The sequence below is a fragment of the Biomphalaria glabrata genome, chromosome 1, assembly GCF_947242115.1.
Source record: "Biomphalaria glabrata chromosome 1, xgBioGlab47.1, whole genome shotgun sequence".
Taxonomy (NCBI): domain Eukaryota; kingdom Metazoa; phylum Mollusca; class Gastropoda; family Planorbidae; genus Biomphalaria; species Biomphalaria glabrata.
This window is the reverse complement of record NC_074711.1, coordinates 64,205,964-64,225,870: the sequence shown is the minus strand read 5'-3', so window position 1 is coordinate 64,225,870 and position 19,907 is coordinate 64,205,964. Positions and strand designations below refer to the sequence as shown.

At 32.1% G+C, this 19,907-nt stretch overlaps 2 protein-coding genes across 3 annotated transcripts; one reads left to right on the top strand and one right to left on the bottom strand.

The window, feature by feature from the left end:
* The first annotated feature begins 1,069 nt into the window (after nucleotides 1-1,069).
* On the top strand, nucleotides 1,070-5,863 carry LOC106050864 (uncharacterized). Its single transcript, XM_056026303.1, has 6 exons — nucleotides 1,070-1,128; nucleotides 1,490-1,559; nucleotides 4,238-4,405; nucleotides 5,170-5,277; nucleotides 5,437-5,520; nucleotides 5,840-5,863. Exons 1-6 carry the CDS (start codon nucleotides 1,070-1,072, stop codon nucleotides 5,861-5,863), a joined length of 513 nt encoding a protein of 170 aa, XP_055882278.1.
* A 2,502-nt stretch (nucleotides 5,864-8,365) lies between these two features.
* Nucleotides 8,366-14,337, bottom strand: LOC106077480 (enkurin-like). 2 transcript variants are annotated; one of them, XM_056007784.1, is made up of 4 exons: nucleotides 14,176-14,337; nucleotides 11,487-11,632; nucleotides 11,147-11,376; nucleotides 8,366-10,273 (listed from the first exon to the last, which is right to left on the bottom strand). In XM_056007784.1, exons 1-4 carry the CDS (start codon nucleotides 14,247-14,249, stop codon nucleotides 9,956-9,958), a joined length of 768 nt encoding a protein of 255 aa, XP_055863759.1. In that variant the 5' UTR covers nucleotides 14,250-14,337; the 3' UTR covers nucleotides 8,366-9,955. The 2 variants fall into 2 exon arrangements, with proteins under 2 accessions (XP_055863759.1, XP_055863765.1); XM_056007790.1 differs by lacking the exon at nucleotides 14,176-14,337 and adding an exon at nucleotides 13,705-13,817.
* Nucleotides 14,338-19,907: the final 5,570 nt, after the last annotated feature.

The window sequence follows — 19,907 nt, the reverse complement described above, 5'->3', positions numbered from 1 at the left end:
TTAGTGTAACGTCTTGAGGATGTGTTCACATCATTTATTGATTGACCAGGTCCAGTTATAAACCATCATGGTCAAGGTGTGATATCAGTTTCAAATACTGAGTCAGTCACAAACATTGAGTCAGTCACAAACATTGAGCTGTTAGACTTGTGGAGCTGTGCTACATTTTTTAAACACTATTTTATTACTATTTAGCCTTAAATCACTAAGTCCCTACAAATTTTAAAAAGACAAAGACAATCAAAAGTGATAGGCTACTAAAGCAGAAAATATATTAATACAATTAACAAATAAATACAGTGACAGACACAACCCTCTTCCTCTATCTTATTCTGTCTCTCCTTGGTGACCTAATTATTGATCGACCAACACTGTACCAGAAAAAGAAAAAGTAGACGGAGGGACACTTATTGATCGATCAGGTACCAAATTAGGTCATTACTGAGCAGAGTGAGCAGGCTAGACACACAGGGCCTTGCTTTTTTTTTTTTTTGGACTGGTTGTGGCATCTGTTTATATGCTACTACAAGTCTCTTTGAGCTGATGTGGCATCAGGCTTAAAATACCCCTAAGCCTGTGACCTCTTGAGTTATACCTGATTATGAACTTTGCCTTTAATAGAAGGAAAAGCAAAGCAACTTGTGTCAGAAGTGAAGAAAAAAGGTGTGCAGTGTATGCACAGTAGGAATATAGCAGTCCTTTTGAAAAATTTCAAATTAAAGTAAATCTAATATAGATCTAGACTTATCTAAAGTATTGCCTGGAGCAATTTTTTACATTCAAATTTTTATAGCTCTGTAATGATCTGACCCATGTAAAAATTTAGAGTACCTAGATCTATCAATTCCTCATCAATTTTATGTATATATCAAACAAATCCTGATTGCTCAAGAATCATACTTTACTCTAGAATTCTAGATCTAAATAGATTTATTTAGATCTAATAATGTATAATCTAGATAATATATTTATTCTAACATTCTATAATAATATATTTATTTTTAGATCTATTAATATTCATCTAGATTTAGTTAAATTTTGTTTTATTTTGTTACAGTCCAATGAAAAAATGGTAAATAGAATACAACATGTTAAGAAACTTATCAAACGATACAAAAGAGACAAAAGGTAAAGAAAGTGTTTCACTGTTAAAAAAAAAAATAATTTTATCTTAAATTATTATATGAATCAATACCATTTTATTCTTTAAAATAAATAAATTAATTAAATTTAACATTATATGCAGAATTTGAAAAATTACAAGTCTTAGCTGTGATGTGTGCTGTATGGAGTTGAAGTTTAGATTATACACTAAACAAAGATAGTGTTATTGGACTAGTATCGATTCATTAAGGGCTTAAGTAACTTTTATAGTATACTGCCCTGGCTAACTAATAAAAGTTGGCCACAATTAAAGGATTCTGAAAATTCAAATAATATGTGGTATTTTAGAGTTGTTTAAATTGATATATTACTGTTTTGTATTCAGATATTTGACCTCAAGACTTGATGAGTTGGGTGATAATTTTCGAGATGTTCAAGTTCCTTTACTCTGGGAGGTAATTTTTTTTTTACAAAATTGACCTTTTATATTCAATCATCATCATCATCAAACTCCATTAGAGTGAGGGCTTGAGAGGCTCAAATCCTCTCTTGCAAAAGCTTTGGACAGAAACCCTGCTTTCTTGCGTAGTGCATAAATCTCGCCATACAGGTCGAGAATTTTGGGTTTCCCAGACCTGTCGAGACGGAGATCAGCAAGTCTGGGGCAGTCAAACAGAATATGAAGCGCAGTTTCCTCTTCTTCCCCGCAGCGGGGGCACCATGAATCAAAATTTGGCCATAGCCGCGAGAAATATGAGCCAACAGGACAGTGGCCTGTCCTGCACTGTGCTATAATAGCTTGCTCAGACCTGGACAGCCTCCACCACGGGGAAGTGCGGTCAGGGCGCCTCATGTGCTCCCAGACTCCACTGGCTTTTTGGGACTATATTCATTGCAACATATTGTAATATTTTAACCCACGAAGCGTCGTCGGCCGATTATATCGGCCGACATTTCGTTTCTGTGGCGTCCCGGCCGATTAGACTTTAGACTGCTGATTTTCTATTCCAATCCACGTTTTAAAGTGACCATTTTTAAACTTCAGATCTATTAGACATTCTTCTTCCTGTCAGATCCAAAAATAGCCCATTTCCCCATCTGTTTTTGTGTTTACATTCTGATTATTCACCGGCGAATTTTTCTTGCAATGTCCGATGCTAGCCCGGGTCCATGAGATGTTACAAAACATAAAGTTTCAAATACTTTTAGTTGTTCTTTTTTAATATTACAATTAGATTTAGATCTAGGAATAATGAGAATATTTTATATATTAGATCTAGATCTATTCATGAAGAGGCCGATGATTTATGTCCATACTGTCCGTAGTCATCTAAAGTCTAGAGTCTATATCTAGACTCTAGACTCTAGACTAGAGACCGGCCTGGATCTGCACCTAGACCTAGTCAAAATTTAGTGAAATTTAAGACATTTTAAGATAGATTGAAGCATATTAATGATAATATTGACTTCTTTATGCATTAAGTATTCTATTTCTTCAATCTTTAAATGCTTTTAACTAAACTGAACAAAAAAAAAACGATTTTTATCTATTTTTTTTTCCTTCACTGTTAGTTGTATTAAAAGGGTAACCAAGTCACTAAAAAAATTTTTTTTTTCAAATCTAATGGTCCATTTTTAACAAAATTATATCTATTTAAAAAGGAAAATAAATGGGCTATCCAATTACATCAAAACGTTTGTTATAGCTCTAAAAATGTTTCTCACAGAGGTCAGCAAACAAGCTTTTTTGTTGATAAAAAAAATCAATCATACTAATTAGGTCAGGGTCAAGGTCAACTGATCAAATTCAGGTGTTTAATATATGATCTATAGTGTTCGCTGTCCAATTACCTTTCAGAATATATATAAAACATGGATATCAACCTTCACTTTATGGCATTTTAAGACCATTTTCTAACATGCATTAAAAATGCTAAAACTCCCCGAACGCCAGGGAAAGTTTCTTAAGACACTTCGTGGGTTAAAGCCCCCAGTCATAGGAATTACTCGAAAATTTTTGGGATTCCAAAAATTTCATCTGATCCAGTTTTTCAAACAAAAAATTCCAACTTTCCTCTCAATGTTTCACTGTTACAAAACCAGTCACTATTATTGAATGTTCAGACTGCCTGGAAAAGATATAAAGCTAGATACCAAGTGCTAAAAGAAAGCTGTCAAAGTTCTCTCATCTTAATGTACAAACAATTGTACCTTGCATGCATTTTGTCTATATATGCAGTAAAATTCATGTAGTGTAATTAATTTGTAACATATTTTGTATAAATATGCTCATTCTATGAATTTTAGTAAAGTATTTTTTTTAATGTGATTACCTACTGTTTGGTTCCTGTGCACTTGGGATGATCTTTGGGGAGAATCCAGCCTACCATCATCACCTGACACCTTGTAGGATAGTCTTATTTCCAATATTTATATCTTTTACCTTCAAAGAACTTTTATTGTGAATGCTTAATTTTATAATAATGGTATCAGCAACGCTTGTTGTATTTGTGTATGAATGTATCATATTATTTTTTAAAAATGTCTCTAACCATGCTCTTAACAAAATTTACAGATTGTATAGATATTTGACCAGTCAGAAAAAAAATATGTGTTTGACATACATTTATTTTAAAATTAAATTTGGCTTCATAATCTTGAAAATGAAAAAGAGAAATTTACACAAAGCACTTATGAATTCAATTCAGTGCATAGCACTCTCTCCTTCCTTCCCACCACTAGACTGCATCAGAAACAAAACAGTTCATTATTATTACAAAGACCCAGTAGCTACTAACTACTTACATTTTTTTTTACATGGTCTATTTTAGTCTGTGACTTTTTTAGGACAGCTTGGGCTTTTGAAGGTGGTCATTTTTTAAAGTCTTTTAAACCCAGTTCACAATTCCACTGATAGATAGGAATAAGAAAAGAAACCATAATTCAACCTAGTTCACAATTCCACTGATAGAAAGGAATTAAAAACGAAACCATTAGATTTTTTTGTTATTTTTGTTTTTACAAAGAATTAAAGTCATCTTCATGACATTTTCTTTATCCGCATGACTTAGTCACCAGGTACTGTTAGTCATCAAAAATGTTTTTACTACATATATTCTTTATTGAATTCCAGGAGGATCAATTGTATGGCAGCATAAGGACACCAGGAATTTTTCATGGCACTGGTTCTGATTCTGAAGCTGAAGGCAAAAGTAGATTAGAGTGTAAATCAGCTTTGTCTTCAATACAACCTCTGTTACAGGCACACGGTCTTGGTAATTTAGATGCTAAATCAAGAAAGGTACTTTATTTAAAGTTCTAGTTTAGTTATGATTGCAATGTTCTCCTTGCATTTCATCTTTAATATGATAATATTTCTCCTATTATTTCCATGTACTGAGCTCCAGGTGACTTTTATCAAATGAGCTATGAATATTTATCAGCACTTATATTTATTGTGTACAACTAAAGCAGATGTTTATATATGCTTCTGTAATGTATTGATATTAGCATTTTTAAAAATCAGCCTTGTGTTGAGCAAAATGACATGTGACTAATATTGGTTCTTTGAAGAATCACAATTTGATAAGGTCATAGGCTATTAGAGTAGGACTGGCAGCTTAATTTTTTAAAGTTTCACTTCAGCCATTATTCTTGCAGTCTTCTTTTTTTTTTTATTTGGCTTGTAGGACCTACAATAGTAGTGTTAAAAAATAGTTATTGTATAGTTGTCTCTCTCTCTAAATAATTTTTTCAATTAATATATTAGGCCTGTTGTTTTAGGTGGTTGAATGTATGAAAAATCCCAAGCTTGTGTAGTATTAGTAATACTAAAAACATTTAAATACTTTTGATTTATAGCTTTTTTTTTATTGGCCGGCCCCTGGGATTGTGTTTGAATAATTGTTTATAATTGCAAATGGTGTAATGTTTTTTTCTAATGCTATGTACATGAAGTTTTTTTTTTCTTTCTTTCTTTTTTTTTTTTTTTTTTTTTAATATTTTTTCTAAGTTGAAAAGGTAAATATTAACCATGAAATTGTTAATTTATATAATCAATAACAGTTGAAACTAGATAAAGAGAAAGACCCTAATGCACCAAAGAAACCAGCCAATGCTTTCCTTATGTTTTGCACCACCCAACGCACATCAGTTCAAGAAGAGTACTTCAAGGTTTGTTTTAAAAAGGAATTGTATTGAAATTATTTTAAATTGTTTTTATTAAAAATATATTATTTATTTTATTATTTATTTTATTCAAATTTCATTAAGTTTATTACTATTGGTTCTATTATTTATTTAATTTATTTTTTTTGTTTTGTATGTTGGCAGGAGCATAATGAGGAGATCGCACATCATGAATTGACTAAATCATTAGCACAGCAATGGAATGCCCTTGTTCCAGAGGAAAAAAGAGTAAGCATTACAAATTACTTAGGTCTTTATAATATCTTAAGTAAGTCATCCTTAACTCATTAGCTACTATTGCGACCAAATGCGCCCATCCCCCCTCACTACTAATGCGCCCCCCACAGCACACACACAGCGTGACTTGCGTAGCTCTTGTTTTCCTGCTCGATGTGTGGTGTTATTTTGAGCTGGCTGGGTTTTTTTAAAAAGTAGAAATATAGATCGTTTCATAAAAAAACAGGATGTTTTTATGTCTTTCGCTTCAGTTTCTATGGGCCTTCAAAGTTCGGTGATTTTTTTTTTTTTTTTTTTTTATTTTCCTTAGCTGCGCAGGCCATTTTCTCAATGACCTTTTAATTTTTAGACCCATTATCGCAAATAATACACTAAATATAGCTAATAATGAACTTGATATTGATCAAGATATTGATCATTAGAATTTAGCGCTACATTTAGACTTAGATCTAGTCCGATTAAGAGAGAGAGTGAAGTAAACATTAGATCTATCATCTAGTCTAGATCTAGACTATTCTGGATCTAGGGTCAATGAAGCTTCAACTTCTTAGACTGATATTTTGAACAGTTTTTATTTACCACATGAAAACTTTTGATGAAATAGATCTAGTTGGGAGTGTACACAACGTTGGTTTGGACAATGGTTTGATTACTTTTACTTTGTTATGCTAGAAGTAATGAAATCTGAGACACATGCAGAACCACATCAGCATGATGCCATGTTCAGGCAACTAAGGGCCTCACGCGCACCCAGTGAAAGTCAGTAAATACTCAAGATATATACAGATTTTATATATAAGCATAATGTTTATTGTCTAGGCCTACTAAATTCCTACTTATAAACATTACTGGTCTTTGGGTAAATGTTAGAGGTTACCAAAAATTACAGATCTGATTGGGGGGGGGGGGGGGGGGTCACCAGTCTTCAAAAAATGAGGCACTTGAACAAATTTTCGTCTTTACCTGTTTTTATTGTTTTAATCTTGTAAAACCTATTCAAATTATACATAATTTTAAAGGTCTTCCATTTCTCTTTTTTTAGAAGTATTTTTTGTTATTGATAGATGTTGTTTTATGTTTTTGTTTTTTTAAATATATTTTGTAAAGTCAGTCTTTTTTTTTTTTTTGGAGTTACCTCCCTTTGCTAAGTATTTAGAGATGCTGCTTAGGTATGGGCTTAGTAGCTAGAGAGTTAATTGTATAGAAATTTTAGAGGTGAGATGATTATACAAAAGATCTAGCATTATTTAATCGAAATGTAGATATAATTATTTAAAATAGGAAGATGTAAAATATTGTCTTTCTTTTAGATTTACTATGAAATGTATGAAAGGGAAAAAGAGAGATATGAAAGGGAAATGCGCAGCTATAAACCAAAGCCTGAGCCTGGTACTGAGGCCAGCACAAGTACAACTGCTGAACCAAGTACTGCAACTAATGAAGCACATAATGCATCAGTGAACGAAGAATTGGATGTTTGAACCGTAGGCTCATCACTCTTCTCTATGTGCTCATTTAGTTCATTTTTGTGATAGAGATTGATCCCATTTTCTGTCAACAAGCATGTTTCTGTGATCACTGCTGTATGATACAATGGCATTATTTGTTTCTTTCAGTATTACTTGTATATGGGTAAACTTTGTATAAAAGTAATTTGCAAAAAGATTCTAGAACAGCAATATCCTCAGCTGACACACAGTAGCCTACATAGTTATTTTTTTTTTATTCTTGTAACATAGTTGTTTAATATGTTTGTTTCAGAACTATTAAATACCGATTTGTTTAACATTTTTAAATAGATTAGATTTAACAAAAAATGTATGTTAAGGTTGTTCTTGATACATATATAGTTGCATTCTTCTTAAGATGTATTTGTCAACTGAAGTAGGCAAGATAATGATAAATCTTATTTTTTATTTTTATAATAGCTTGGTACATTAGCTTTGATCGAAGCAAAACTGAAGTTTGATGGAGACGAAATAATAATGTAACGCATTCGCTCCAAAATTATTTTCTATGTTCTGAAGGAAATATTCAATTTGATCATTTTTAGTGCACTACCATGTTATGATTAAACTTCAATAACTTGTTTGTTTGTTAGCATAAACTTTTACATAAGATTAAGAATTAATGGGAAATGCATGCCCTTTTAAGTAGTTAATAAAAATTTTTTTATAAATTAGTTATTTTTATTTTGGATCATGAACATTGAAATGGAAAACTCACCAACTGTAAACAAGTCATCTAGGTCTTGACAAGAGGTAAGAAATATTTTATAACTCATGTTGAATATTTTTTTTAATGATATATGTATCCATATTTTCACAAAACAATAAATAACTCATTTGAAAAAACATTAAAGGGAAACCTTGTAAGTATCTAACTTTATGAAATTTAAGCAACTCATTTTAATTACATCATACTCTGTAAAATGTTTTAAAAATCTGAATGCTTATCAAAGAGAAATATTTATGATTTATTTTAAGCTATTTAAACATTGAGGAAAACAGAAAATAAAATGGAAAGAAAGAGTTAAACTTTTGTTGATTGCATTTATAGTTTGTTTGGTTTGCTGTTTTAAGATATTACTGACCATTTCATTATGTTTTTTTTTTATGTTTTTATTTTTTTAAATAAAGATACAGTTTAAAATTATTTTCTTTTGTTTCCTTTAAAATAATTATTTGTGTGGATGTATGAATGAAATCAATAAAATTGGTGTCCATACATTCTTATATATGCTATAGTAAACTGTAAATGATAGTGTAATGTGACATTCATTATCAATGCTGTTTCCCAGTTCACATAACTAAAACATTAAATTGAACTGCATTAACATTTTTCTATATTTTATTATTAATTTATATGAACAGAATTTAAGAATGGTAGTTATATGTCCCATGGAAGTAAGATAATTTAATTTTGAAAATTTGGAATCTAATATTGTATAAACTTGAATATTATAAATGGATCCGAACTTACAGTATTTAAAACTCTATAATAACAAACTTTAAATTAAAAATCAGAAAAATATTTCAAGCACAGCTTTAGAAAAGACATCATTAAAAAAAAAGTAGTTTTGATAAAACATGTTTTACTGGGGGGGGTTTTGTCATGTTATTTGTGAAATAAATATAAAAACTTGTATTTTACTTGACATCATCTCTAAGAGGTTTTTATTAAGCAAGAATTTGTGTAAATTAAATTATGAGAAAATCAACATCCAATATAACCCTGGCCTGTAAGACTGAAGACTCTGCAAGGCTACTTTGTGTAAATGCAAGACAGACTACTAGTACTGAATAATTTATGTTAATTGATTATCCAATACTTTACCCCTTAACCTTCTTCAGTGTCTTAAGAATACCCATGTTCTCTACCATGTGTCCCATCAACATCAATTGATTTTAAAAAGTAACAAACTGGATCCTCTTTACATTTTTAAAAAAGGATATTATTTGCCTTAGCCAGTGTCTAAAATGACATCAAATTTGGGACATCCCAAGACACAATCATGTTAAGTTATAGATAAACTTAATATATTCCTACTGCTTTACTAGTATCACATTACATATGAGTTATTAAATACCTGACTTAGCCAATTTAAACAAAAAACAACAACATTTTTTTTTAATTTATTTTTAAAAAGTAAAATTTATATACATAATCATACAAAGTATGTCTCATGCTTATAACCCACTTTATTCTTTTAGTATAAAAAAACTTATTTAAAAAAATTGACAATGGATTGGTCAAGCATTTTTGGAATTAAATAAAAATATAAAGTTAGTAGAAAACCTTTCTATTTAATACATTAAGTCCTTATCGTAAATATACATCTATTTTTTTTGTGACAAATGGTTTGGTATGTTATTCAGCTGTCTTTTGAGTCTTACACTATACCTACATAACCAGATAGTTATAGTTTTCAAGTGCCAAAACTATTTTAAATATTTTTATCTGCTCTGGCTATTTAAAAAAATAGCATTTGGTGAGAAAATTATATATAGATATATACATAGCAATGCAATGTTTTTCATTTAAACTTAGTAAACAAATGAAAAAACAGCATATGATCCTCATTTGTTCTGAATTTAAAAAAAAAAAAAGTTATTTCTTATAGTTAAAGTTTCATTCACATGAATTTTTTAAATATAAATCACCAGGGCTAAATATTTATAACAATTTCATAAATCTGTTGTATCAAAAATGTATGGTCTTGTTTTGTACACTTTTCTTGAAAGGTTAATTACTGTTCTTGAAAAAGATGACATCTAGACAATGTCAGCCAAATGATTAAATGAAGCAAAAAAAAGTCTGAACAGTTTGTTTTTTTTGCCAAATCCTAAATGAATGTTATGAAACAAATTCTATCTCAAAGCCTGATGAATTTCAATGTATAAACTTACCAATGAATAGAATACACTTAATTACCTATATAAATCAGTTTGTGTTTTTCAAATAATTCAATATCTCTTTCTAGCTGTTTCATTTGAGCCTCTAGTCTCTCTTTCTTTTGTTTTTTAGGATAAGTATCAGTAACAACAGACAAGCTCTGGTACTGATCTTGAATATCTTCCCAGTTGGCCTTCAAACCATCTAAAATTGCTTGACGCTCATCTTCAGATAATTGTCGCAAAGCACCACGTTTAAAATTTTCTGCAATATATTGATCATATTCTTCTTGTGCACGTTTGATTTCCTCCTTTCTCTTCACCAAATATGTTGGTACTTCTCCAAAATCCTATTTAAAAAAAAAGAACAAATAAAACAAAACATTCAATGCAAGAAAACAAAGAAAAAGATTGATTGACTATTAGTAAAAGCAACAGTTTTACTTTTTTATTTTATAGTCAGTTTTTTGCTGCTGATCTGTAAAGCTCTGTTGCAGTTTGTGTTTGGAAAAATAGCATGTTGAACTTCTCAGTCACTATACATGACTATGCAGAGTGTTGGTTATGTAAAAACATTACTAGAAGGCCATGCTTACTTTGTGTTTTAGAATTGTTTATCACAGTGTTTTTTAAATTAAAGTCTTTTTTCTGTAGTAGCCAAAACAAAGATTTGGTGTCAAAAATGATAAATAGGAAGTCTTACTGCCTCCTCAATCATATGACATAGATTTGTTGGTGGCTTTAAATCTATTACACCTTGAATATTACCATACAAAGATTTTTCTAGATCCTTTTCATCACTTTCCCATGCACAGGGTAATGTGACCTGAATAATATGGACAGTTGACTTACTTCTGGTTAGCTGTTATTGTGTGCTGTGGAGCATGAGATTATACACACACACACAGGTGACATACACTAATATCACACCTGTATAAGAAAGGGATAACTAAAGATAAAAATTACTATAATCATTTTTAGGTATGGAGTAATAGAATAAGAGTAATGACAACTTCTGAAGAATATCAGATTTCAAGAGTATTCCCTATTCCAACCAGTTTTATTAACTAACTATTAGAAGAAAGAACTGAGAGCTTGACCATTGCTCTTGTCTCATGATTCATAAACTTTAGACCACAAAAGAAGTTGACTTTACTTCTGATGCCACCAATGAGGATAATATTATAGTGTTTAGTTTTGATTGAAGGTATACATTGACTTACTTTCTTGTGGACAAAAATAGGCTCAAAACCAGATGGTATTAGCTCATGTGTGTCTCCGTGTCTTGTGTCTACAAACTTTTTCACAGGGACTTTAGGAACTGATGTTATGTTCTCTACAGCATTTGTGTTAATAAAATTCTTGGTTGTTTTAAGGCCCATCAGAGGAGTTTCATCTTTTTTAGGGACTGCTGGCTTTTTGCGATCCTCACAAGCATAATGAAATTCTTCCTCTGATTGAAATAGACAGAAAATATTTATTTAATTTTCTTATTCAAGATACAATATATTTTTTACATTTTCTAATTTCTGATATTTATTACAATTTAAGAAAACATCTTACTTTTGGGTAACTGAGGTTCTTTCTCATGTTTTTTCAAATACTCTGTAGGCTGAGGAGGTGGCACTTTTGCTGGCCCCATAGTTTTGTAAGTGTCTCTCCCAGCAACATATTCTTCTTTCACTGTTTCTCTAAATTTTGAAGTGTGCCTACACCAATTTTGAAAGTAATTTATTTCAAAATAATAAAGCAAAATCTTAGTGAGTACTGCTTATTGTATGGTTATTTTTTTCAAAACACATAAGGACACCTTTTTATGCCAAATATTTGTAATGCTCAATTTCTCCTTTATATAAAGAATGCTAAATAATTAATATCAGTTCAATAAAAAAATATTTAAAAACAAAATGTTATACAAATTTGAAACTATATTTAAAATATTGAACACATATAATTAGAAAGATATCTTGACCTTATATTCAAGCATTACAGTTTAATAATAAGCTTTCTATATAGAAAAATGTCAACCAAATTATTTAAAATAATATATTTGTTTTTGCATAACAAAAAAAAAAAAATAACAACAAAAAACAATGAAACAAATTCTACACACAAAAAAAAGGCTATAAAATATTAGATTACTAAGCCTAGAAAAGTTTTACCTAGAACTAAAGATATCTAGATAAACATATAATAAACTGTTTATTCCTAGATATTACACATTGTTTTGGTTCTGAAAAGCCATAAAACTACTAGAAGTTTATAGTTTGAAAACAGTGAAACTTATATATAATCATCTTAAATCAAAATTTGCCTCTCATGTATGGTGGCACAATTTACTTTATAGACATTTAAACGACGAAAGAATGTTTTAAAATTAAATTATTGAAACGTTTTCTATTGATTTTACTTTCTTTGAATATGAATGCTACTGATTACTACGCTTGTTTGGAGTGTATGTGTATGTTTGTAATGACTAATGAATGCTGATAAAGATTTGATACAGATGAGTAGATAAAAATGGGTAAATGGCTATTGAAAGTCAGAGAGGAGAGACTGAACCATGTGTGTTTATTGTATGTCAAAAGCAGTATAACTTTGAATCATTTGACATCTTGTTCTTTCATTTGTGTTTTTACACAAAATGAAAGCTGTAGATATTTGTGAATAAAAGTTATTTAAGATGTTTTTAATTTAGTATTTTAAAAACATGTTTAAAAAAATAATAATCTTTAAAGAAATCTTATTTTCATTTTTACTGACATAAGGAAGAATTTATTGAAGAATATAACAAACAAATAAAAATTCTAATTAAGCTTTGCTCTATAATATAGCTGCTATAATGTTGATAATTAATTTTAAAATTGAAGATATTTAGGTTATGTATATATTAACTGCATTCTACATATATGGTCTTAAATCAAAGTAGGTCTAACATTGGCCTTATGCCTACAGATGTATAGTTATGCACAGTATGATTGCCAAATCAACTGGTTGATATGGAGCATGTTAATATAGACCATCGAGTCATCTTTAAAAAAAAAGATATCCTATCAGTTAGGATGTTACAATATATCTTATAAGGGTTTCAGAAAAAAAAGTCCTAATAAATATAATGTGCATATTTATAGAGAGAGTCTGATGGGCGAAAATAAGTTATAGATGTTTGCTTTTTAATTTGGTATTATACGTCTGATGCTATTGTAGAATTCAGAAAAGAATATATTAGCACTACAAAAAAGAGACATGCTTATCCTTATATATTATTAGATCAAGCTCTAGTTTATAATAAGCTATTAGGCTAGGATATAAATATAGATATCAAATTAGAAATGATGATTAAAATCAGACCCAGCGAACATACAAACTATAGATAGTAGGCCTATAGATTTATATTGAGAATTGAGTATATATTTGTATATACATTTAATACATCTATATATAGATTCTAGATCTATTCTATAATAGTGTCAGATGTCTAGATCTATTTTATTTTATTTTTTTATTATAGTTATAATGTAGATCTAGTAGTTAGTCGTATCTTATTCTATTAGTATAATAGTATAGATTTAATAGATATCAAATCTAGGTATAGGCCTAGATAGTTCAACTATATTATATATCTAGTCTATTAGTACTGTAACTAGATCTAGTATATATTTATATATACATATAGTATACAGCAATATAAATATAATATAGCCAAATCCTCAAATTTAGTCCAGCTGACTAGTTATTCGATCTAATTATTCTGTTTCTATTATTACTAAGTATATTGTACTTTGAATTTCAATTTCATTTGTAGTAGGCCTATGACAGTCAGTGAGTCACATAAGATTACACCTACACTACAGTACTACAGACACACACAGTCTAGTCTACACTCTAGACTAGTCTACACTACAACTCTCCATCTACCAACTATACTCTAGAGTCACTCTAGACTGACTAGACTGTCACTAGACTCACTAGACTGAGACTCCGCGACTGACAGTATCACTACCCCCTATTCATATTTTGAAATTTTCATATACTATCATATACTATAGTGATAAATCATATGATATTTAGTATATGATATACTATACTATATAACTACTATATTATACTATATAGTGACATATGATAGTCTAGGCCCCTAGGCCTAGCGCCTAGCCCTAGCTGTCAAGCTAACTAAAGTCGAACGACAAACGTCACAAAGACGAAGACTGGAAGACGTATCAACTTAATTTATACAAAGTCAAAGGCTCACTTTTTTGGCTTCTTTTCTTTTACTTCTTCAACAGTAAGAAGGTTGTAAATCGAAGGTTCATCATATGTAGTCATTTTGCTTCCTGATGAGCACTTTGAACCAGCTTTGTTTATTCTTTAAAATGGCCTCTGTGTAGCAACTGTACAGTATCCAAGTGACATCACTAAGTAAAGGCTAAGGGAAGCTACTATAATAAATTACAACATAGCAGACTTAAAAAAAAAAGCAAACAATAGTGATTGAAAAAAAGAATGTAAAAAAATAATAAAATAAAAATAAAGGGTATCTTATCTTATATAATACAGATGTTACTTCAAAAAAGAAGATGATTACGTCCTACGCGTCATGCATTTAGTCATGCATATTAATCAATGACTTAAATTCTGTTAAGTCACTGGTTTTCCTGGCTAGCTCAGGCAACCCATTCCATGCTCTAATAGCACTAGGGAAGAAGGAGTATTTGTACAAATTTGTCCTAGCATATGGGACGAGGAATGTGCCTTTATCTTTGTGTCTTTCAGAGTATTTTATTAAATTTTGTTTTTGTATTTGAAGATTATGGTTCAGTGTTATATGTATGATTGCTACCGGCACTAGCGGATCCAGAACTTTGGAGTGGGGGGGGGGCGATTTTTTTCCAAACCCTAACCCTAACGCCCAGTAAACCCTAACCCTACGCATAAACGTGCACACACACACACACGCGCGCACACACACACACACATATGTATATATATATATATATATATATATATATATATATATATATATATATATATATATATATAAATATGAGAATAAAAAAAGCAGCATTTCTCAACCTTCGGCGAAAAACAAAAACAACTGGGGCAGCGCTATAAGGTTCTCTGGTGAAGTTCGGGGCGAAGCCCCGACGCCAAAAGCGTTTTCTTCCTTTTTCACTGCAGATACGCATTCTCCTGACAAGTACAGCTCACTCTTCACAATGTAGTTCGGGGCGAAGCCCCGACGCCAAAAGCGTTTTCTTGCTTTTTTCACTGCAGAAACGCATTCTCCTGACAAGTACAGCTCATTATTCATCAATGGAGTACGGAGCGAAGCCCCGACGCCAAAAGCGTTTTCTTGCATTCTTCACTGCAGAAACGCATTCTTCTGACCTGAAGCTCATTATTCATACTATTAAAAAACGACCTTTCGAATAATGTTGTACTTGAAAAATATTCTAATTTGAATTTATAGGCCCATAATACATTGCAAATAAAACCGATTTGTTCCTTGAAAAGATAGGATACCCCACGTATTTAGATTTTTGCTTTGAGGATCGCCGCCAAAAAAAAACTTATTCGATAAATATTTTTCAAGAAAACTCGAGTATAAATCGTGAGTTATAGTCCCAAATTTATTTAGCTAGAAAAATATCAGATTGAAAAGGTTGGGAAAAGGTGACTATAAAAACGTTATTTGAGTTTAGAACTCATCTCAATCATGACTCTTATACTGAAAAATTTCGTTTGAATTCTAACTTTTCCAATGCAAAGTCTTTCTTAAAATACTTATGATAACTTCATGTGAAATTACAAAAATGGGAATGGCGGTAGAGTGAAAACGATTAATCCTCGCTCCTTTACTAATTTCTGCTAAAGATTGCATTTGGCATTAAAGAATAGGTATGGGGCGACTCGATATAAGAATTTAATTTATAGTATATATAAATTGTATTAGTGACAGATTTTTTAAATTTTGTAATTTCTTAACTATAATACAAAAAGAAAAAGTATTGATTTGTCCGATGGGGGAAATGCGATTGCATGTATCGCCCCTCCCACCTGGTACAACCCTTTTTCATTTAAATTTACTAATGATACAATTTGAGATTAGAGTGAGGTACGACATATTTACAATGGGTCACATATCAATACGTAGTTTATATTATATAGATATTCAACTAATTTTATTCACAAACTATGATTCTCCACAAAAATAGGACCGCCCCCCCCCAGCACTCAGAGAACTAGAGTGGGGAGGGCCGTACATGCAATCGCCCCCCCCCCCCCTCACCCCACCGAATCGGCCAAAATACCAGAAAGGGAGAAACATAATATAAAATTTATATATTAATTCAACTAATTTTGTTCACAAACTATGATTTCTCCATGAAAACGGACCGCCCCCCCCCCACTCAAAGGGTTTAGGTGGGAAGGGCAGAAGAGGTATTCGTCCCCCCCCCCCCCCACACCAATCGGCAAACAGGGAACGACATAATATAAAGATCGGTTAAAATATCAATAACAAGTTACAAGGATATAGATATTTAATTGATTAGTTAGCAGGCTGTCATTTCTACCAATAAATTGGACCGCCCCCCCCCACTCGAAAGTGTAGGGGGGGGGGGGCGGGATTGATACCATCGCCCCCTCCCGACCCCACCAAATCGGCCAACATACTAGAGGGGGGGGCGAAATAATCTAAAAATAAGTTGAAATATAAATAATTAGTATATATTTTTAACATAAGTAATAAATTCGTATACAAATTGTGTGAATCCTATACTAAAGTTCGTCCGCCCCCCCCCCGAAGGGGGGGGGGTCGGCCGAGTGGGGGGGGCGATCGCCCCTACCGCCCCCCCCCCCTGGATCCGCCAGTGGCTACCGGTAGTTGTGTTGTTCAACACTGGTTACTTTTGGGAAGTAGTGAAAATCATTTGAGAGATAGAAGAGCGATTAGAATAATTATAACTTAGGCCTACCATCAAAGACCGAGGTGTGGTGGAAGTACGACCATGTTTCACTTTATTTTAATTTTCAATCGCTCTTTCTTGAAAATGGGCGCGTCATTTTTAGCCCTGAAATAAGGTTTTATTTTTTTTTTTCTTATAAAGGCTAACTTCACCCATCCTCGGGATATCATGTCGCCTATAGCCTATAAGTTTTGCTTTAATTCCTTGTAAACATTAAAGTTGCAAATTGTGTTTTAGGACTTTATTTCTATCGATATTTCATTTCTACATGCCTATGTAAGTATGTATTTTGTTTATTGATATTTATTCTTATTTAATGAGACTAATGTGTTACACTTTTTGTCATTTAAGTAAAAAATGAATATATTAAAAATTGCTCATTTCATGATTTTTACAATAACTATTTGTTAGATAAAATGATCAGATGCTAAAAATAAACAGGGGGATGAAATGACCGGGGATGAAATGACCGGGGGATGAAATGACTGGGGATGAAGTGACCGGTCACCATAATGGCAATGTCTTCGATTCCGAAGATTAAGGTTGAGTGCAGTGATTCACATGACTACGCAGACCCAGTTGCAACCTGCATATTTTCCCCGTATCTCATGCAGACAAAGCCTTTGTCCACCGGCGGTCTATTTAGGCTTTTCTTTGAGTCTCAAATAATTGTACCGCAGCCTATGTGAGAGCTCTCTCACTGTCTCTTTCAGAGGCAATCTGCTGTCAGCTATTTTCCTCTATGCTAGTGAGGGGGGAAGTGGCTCCTGAGTTAATCTTTCTAGCGCTTACATCTGTAACGTCGTCCACCTTAAGGATCGCCAAAGAAGATTGCCTTTGGCATGCAGTCGTCTCCCATGCAGAATAAGTGTCCGACCCAGCGCAGCTGTCGAAAGGTAATTAGTGCTTCTATACTGTCCACACCAGCTTCCAGCAAAACACAGTTCTTTGTAATGTAGTCTTGCCAGCGTATGCCCATCATTAGGCGAATGCACATATGATGAAAGCGTTCGAGGAGCCTTAAATGCATTCGATAGAGCAACCAGGGCTCAGAGCCATACAAGAGTGTGGTGAGAACCACTGTTCATTGATTTTTGTTACTAGGTGAAGAGACCTATTCCTAAATACTCTGAGGCGACCAAAAGCGCCGTTGGCCTTTGCGAGACGGTTTTCTATTTCTCTGGACAGTGATTATATACTATATAATAATAATAAGGTCAGTGGCGCAGCTAGGGTATATGATGCCCAGTGCGGCAGCTCATGATAATGCCCCCCCCCCCCCCCCAAAAAAAAGGAAAAGAAATAAAACAGCGAAAAGTCTATTTTTTTCTCGAACTTATCTGTATTCATTATAAAAGTATTGGTAATTGCTACTTTGCCAAAAAAAAAAACAATTAAACAAAAATAGATACTACAAATAAATCTTACGTGCTTTCTTGCTCGCAAAACTATCAATTTTATCGAAATCTATTTTTTATATCAATTACCAAATTAGTGAGTCGCAAATTTTTCATCGTTGATCGCAATTAATTTGAACTGAGTATTCAATAGTTCGGATGGCGACAAAAATTCATGTTTACTTACCACATCGTGATATTGTTCATATCAGGTGATTTCTAGACTTATCCCATCTAACGAAGAATTCGTTTCCCCCGTAGCTCTTTCTTGTGTGTAACTACAGAATCTTCACCTTTTTCGTCTGTTATCCTTTTTCTTGTGGCCATTACGTCTTTGAGGTCTGCTTATCTCCAGATCTGTGCACTTGTTTTCGGCATAGGTAACACTGGCTTCATCGATGTCGACCCGACTATAAGTTAAGAATGTGTTTAATGTTTTCCCTTTAAGTGCGCAGTCTCGAATTGACAATCTCTTGTTTTTGAAGATAGACTTACGCGTCCATTTTTTAGTTCATACAGCGACCAAAGCCCCAATGCTAGAAAATAAATGTAAGCTACATAGTTACTAACAAAACGTTTGCTTCAGATCTTGTAGAAGACTTTTCATCTGTACTAGTCAATGTCTCTAGACTTCCTATAATTTTTGAAAATTAAACCATAACCATCACCCAATTTTACAATAAGTTCGGTTGTGGGGACATTCATATATTCGGTCTGAAAACAGCTTGATTCGGATTACATGTTTTCTTAGGAGTGAATCTTACTTGGATAGTAATTTCACAAACTCACAAAATTACCTAGATTTTGGCTTCGCAATTCTTCTTCAACTTGTTCACGATGCCTATTGAGTGCCAGATTCTGTTTTGAGAGAAAAGAAATGATATCCAAGATTCTATTTAGGTAGCACTATCAGATTATTTTCTTAGTGAACAATACTAAATATAACTTTTATTACATTAGAAACAAATTCAACTTGAGATAAAAAGAAATCAATGTAGTAGACACTAGTATAACACGTCTTTACAGTCTGGCAATATGGAGTCATCCGTCCTACCTAAGACCGCAGACGACAGTACCACTCATCTTGCATAATTCACAACCAATCGCTAATCTTTTTTCACTGTCACCTTAGAAACACACACACATACACTGTGGTATTCTGTCTATGAGTGAGAAATGTTTGGCTGCACATCCATGTAAACCACCCGAAACCCGAATAAACTGCCATTGAAAAGGCCCAACTGTAAGCATTGCTCAATAAGAGAAGATTCAACATCCAATTAATTGTCCTTGTCCTTTATCTAGGTCTTCAAAGTAATTTCTCTCAAAATTTGGCCATATGGTTAAATATTCCATCACATTAGCTTCAGTTATAGTACTTATATCGAATATGTAATTAAATCACCGTTTGAAAGAATAAGCAACAACATTCAAATTATTCGGAAAGTTTCTTATGAACAGAAAGTCTGACTATTTTTTAAAGACAGACAGACAGAAAAGTATTCATTGTGTACTGCATTTCATATTTTATTATGCCGATATTTATTTTTCATATTTATAACTGTCTAATTATTAAAAATAAGGAAAATATTTAATAAAACCTTTAAGAAAACTCAAAG

Excerpts from the sequence above, each read along its gene's own strand:
- LOC106050864 (XM_056026303.1), top strand. The coding sequence starts at position 1,070 with ATGGTAAATAGAATACAACATGTTAAGAAACTTATCAAACGATACAAA. Across the intron at positions 1,129-1,489 it reads CGATACAAAAGAGACAAAAG|ATATTTGACCTCAAGACTTG; the intron begins GTAAAGAAAGTG and ends TTTTGTATTCAG. Across the intron at positions 4,406-5,169 it reads TAGATGCTAAATCAAGAAAG|TTGAAACTAGATAAAGAGAA; the intron begins GTACTTTATTTA and ends AATCAATAACAG.
- LOC106077480 (XM_056007784.1), bottom strand. The coding sequence starts at position 14,249 with ATGACTACATATGATGAACCTTCGATTTACAACCTTCTTACTGTTGAA. Across the intron at positions 11,377-11,486 it reads AGAACCTCAGTTACCCAAAA|AGGAAGAATTTCATTATGCT; the intron begins GTAAGATGTTTT and ends TATTTCAATCAG. Across the intron at positions 10,274-11,146 it reads CTATTTTTGTCCACAAGAAA|GATTTTGGAGAAGTACCAAC; the intron begins GTAAGTCAATGT and ends TTTTTTAAATAG.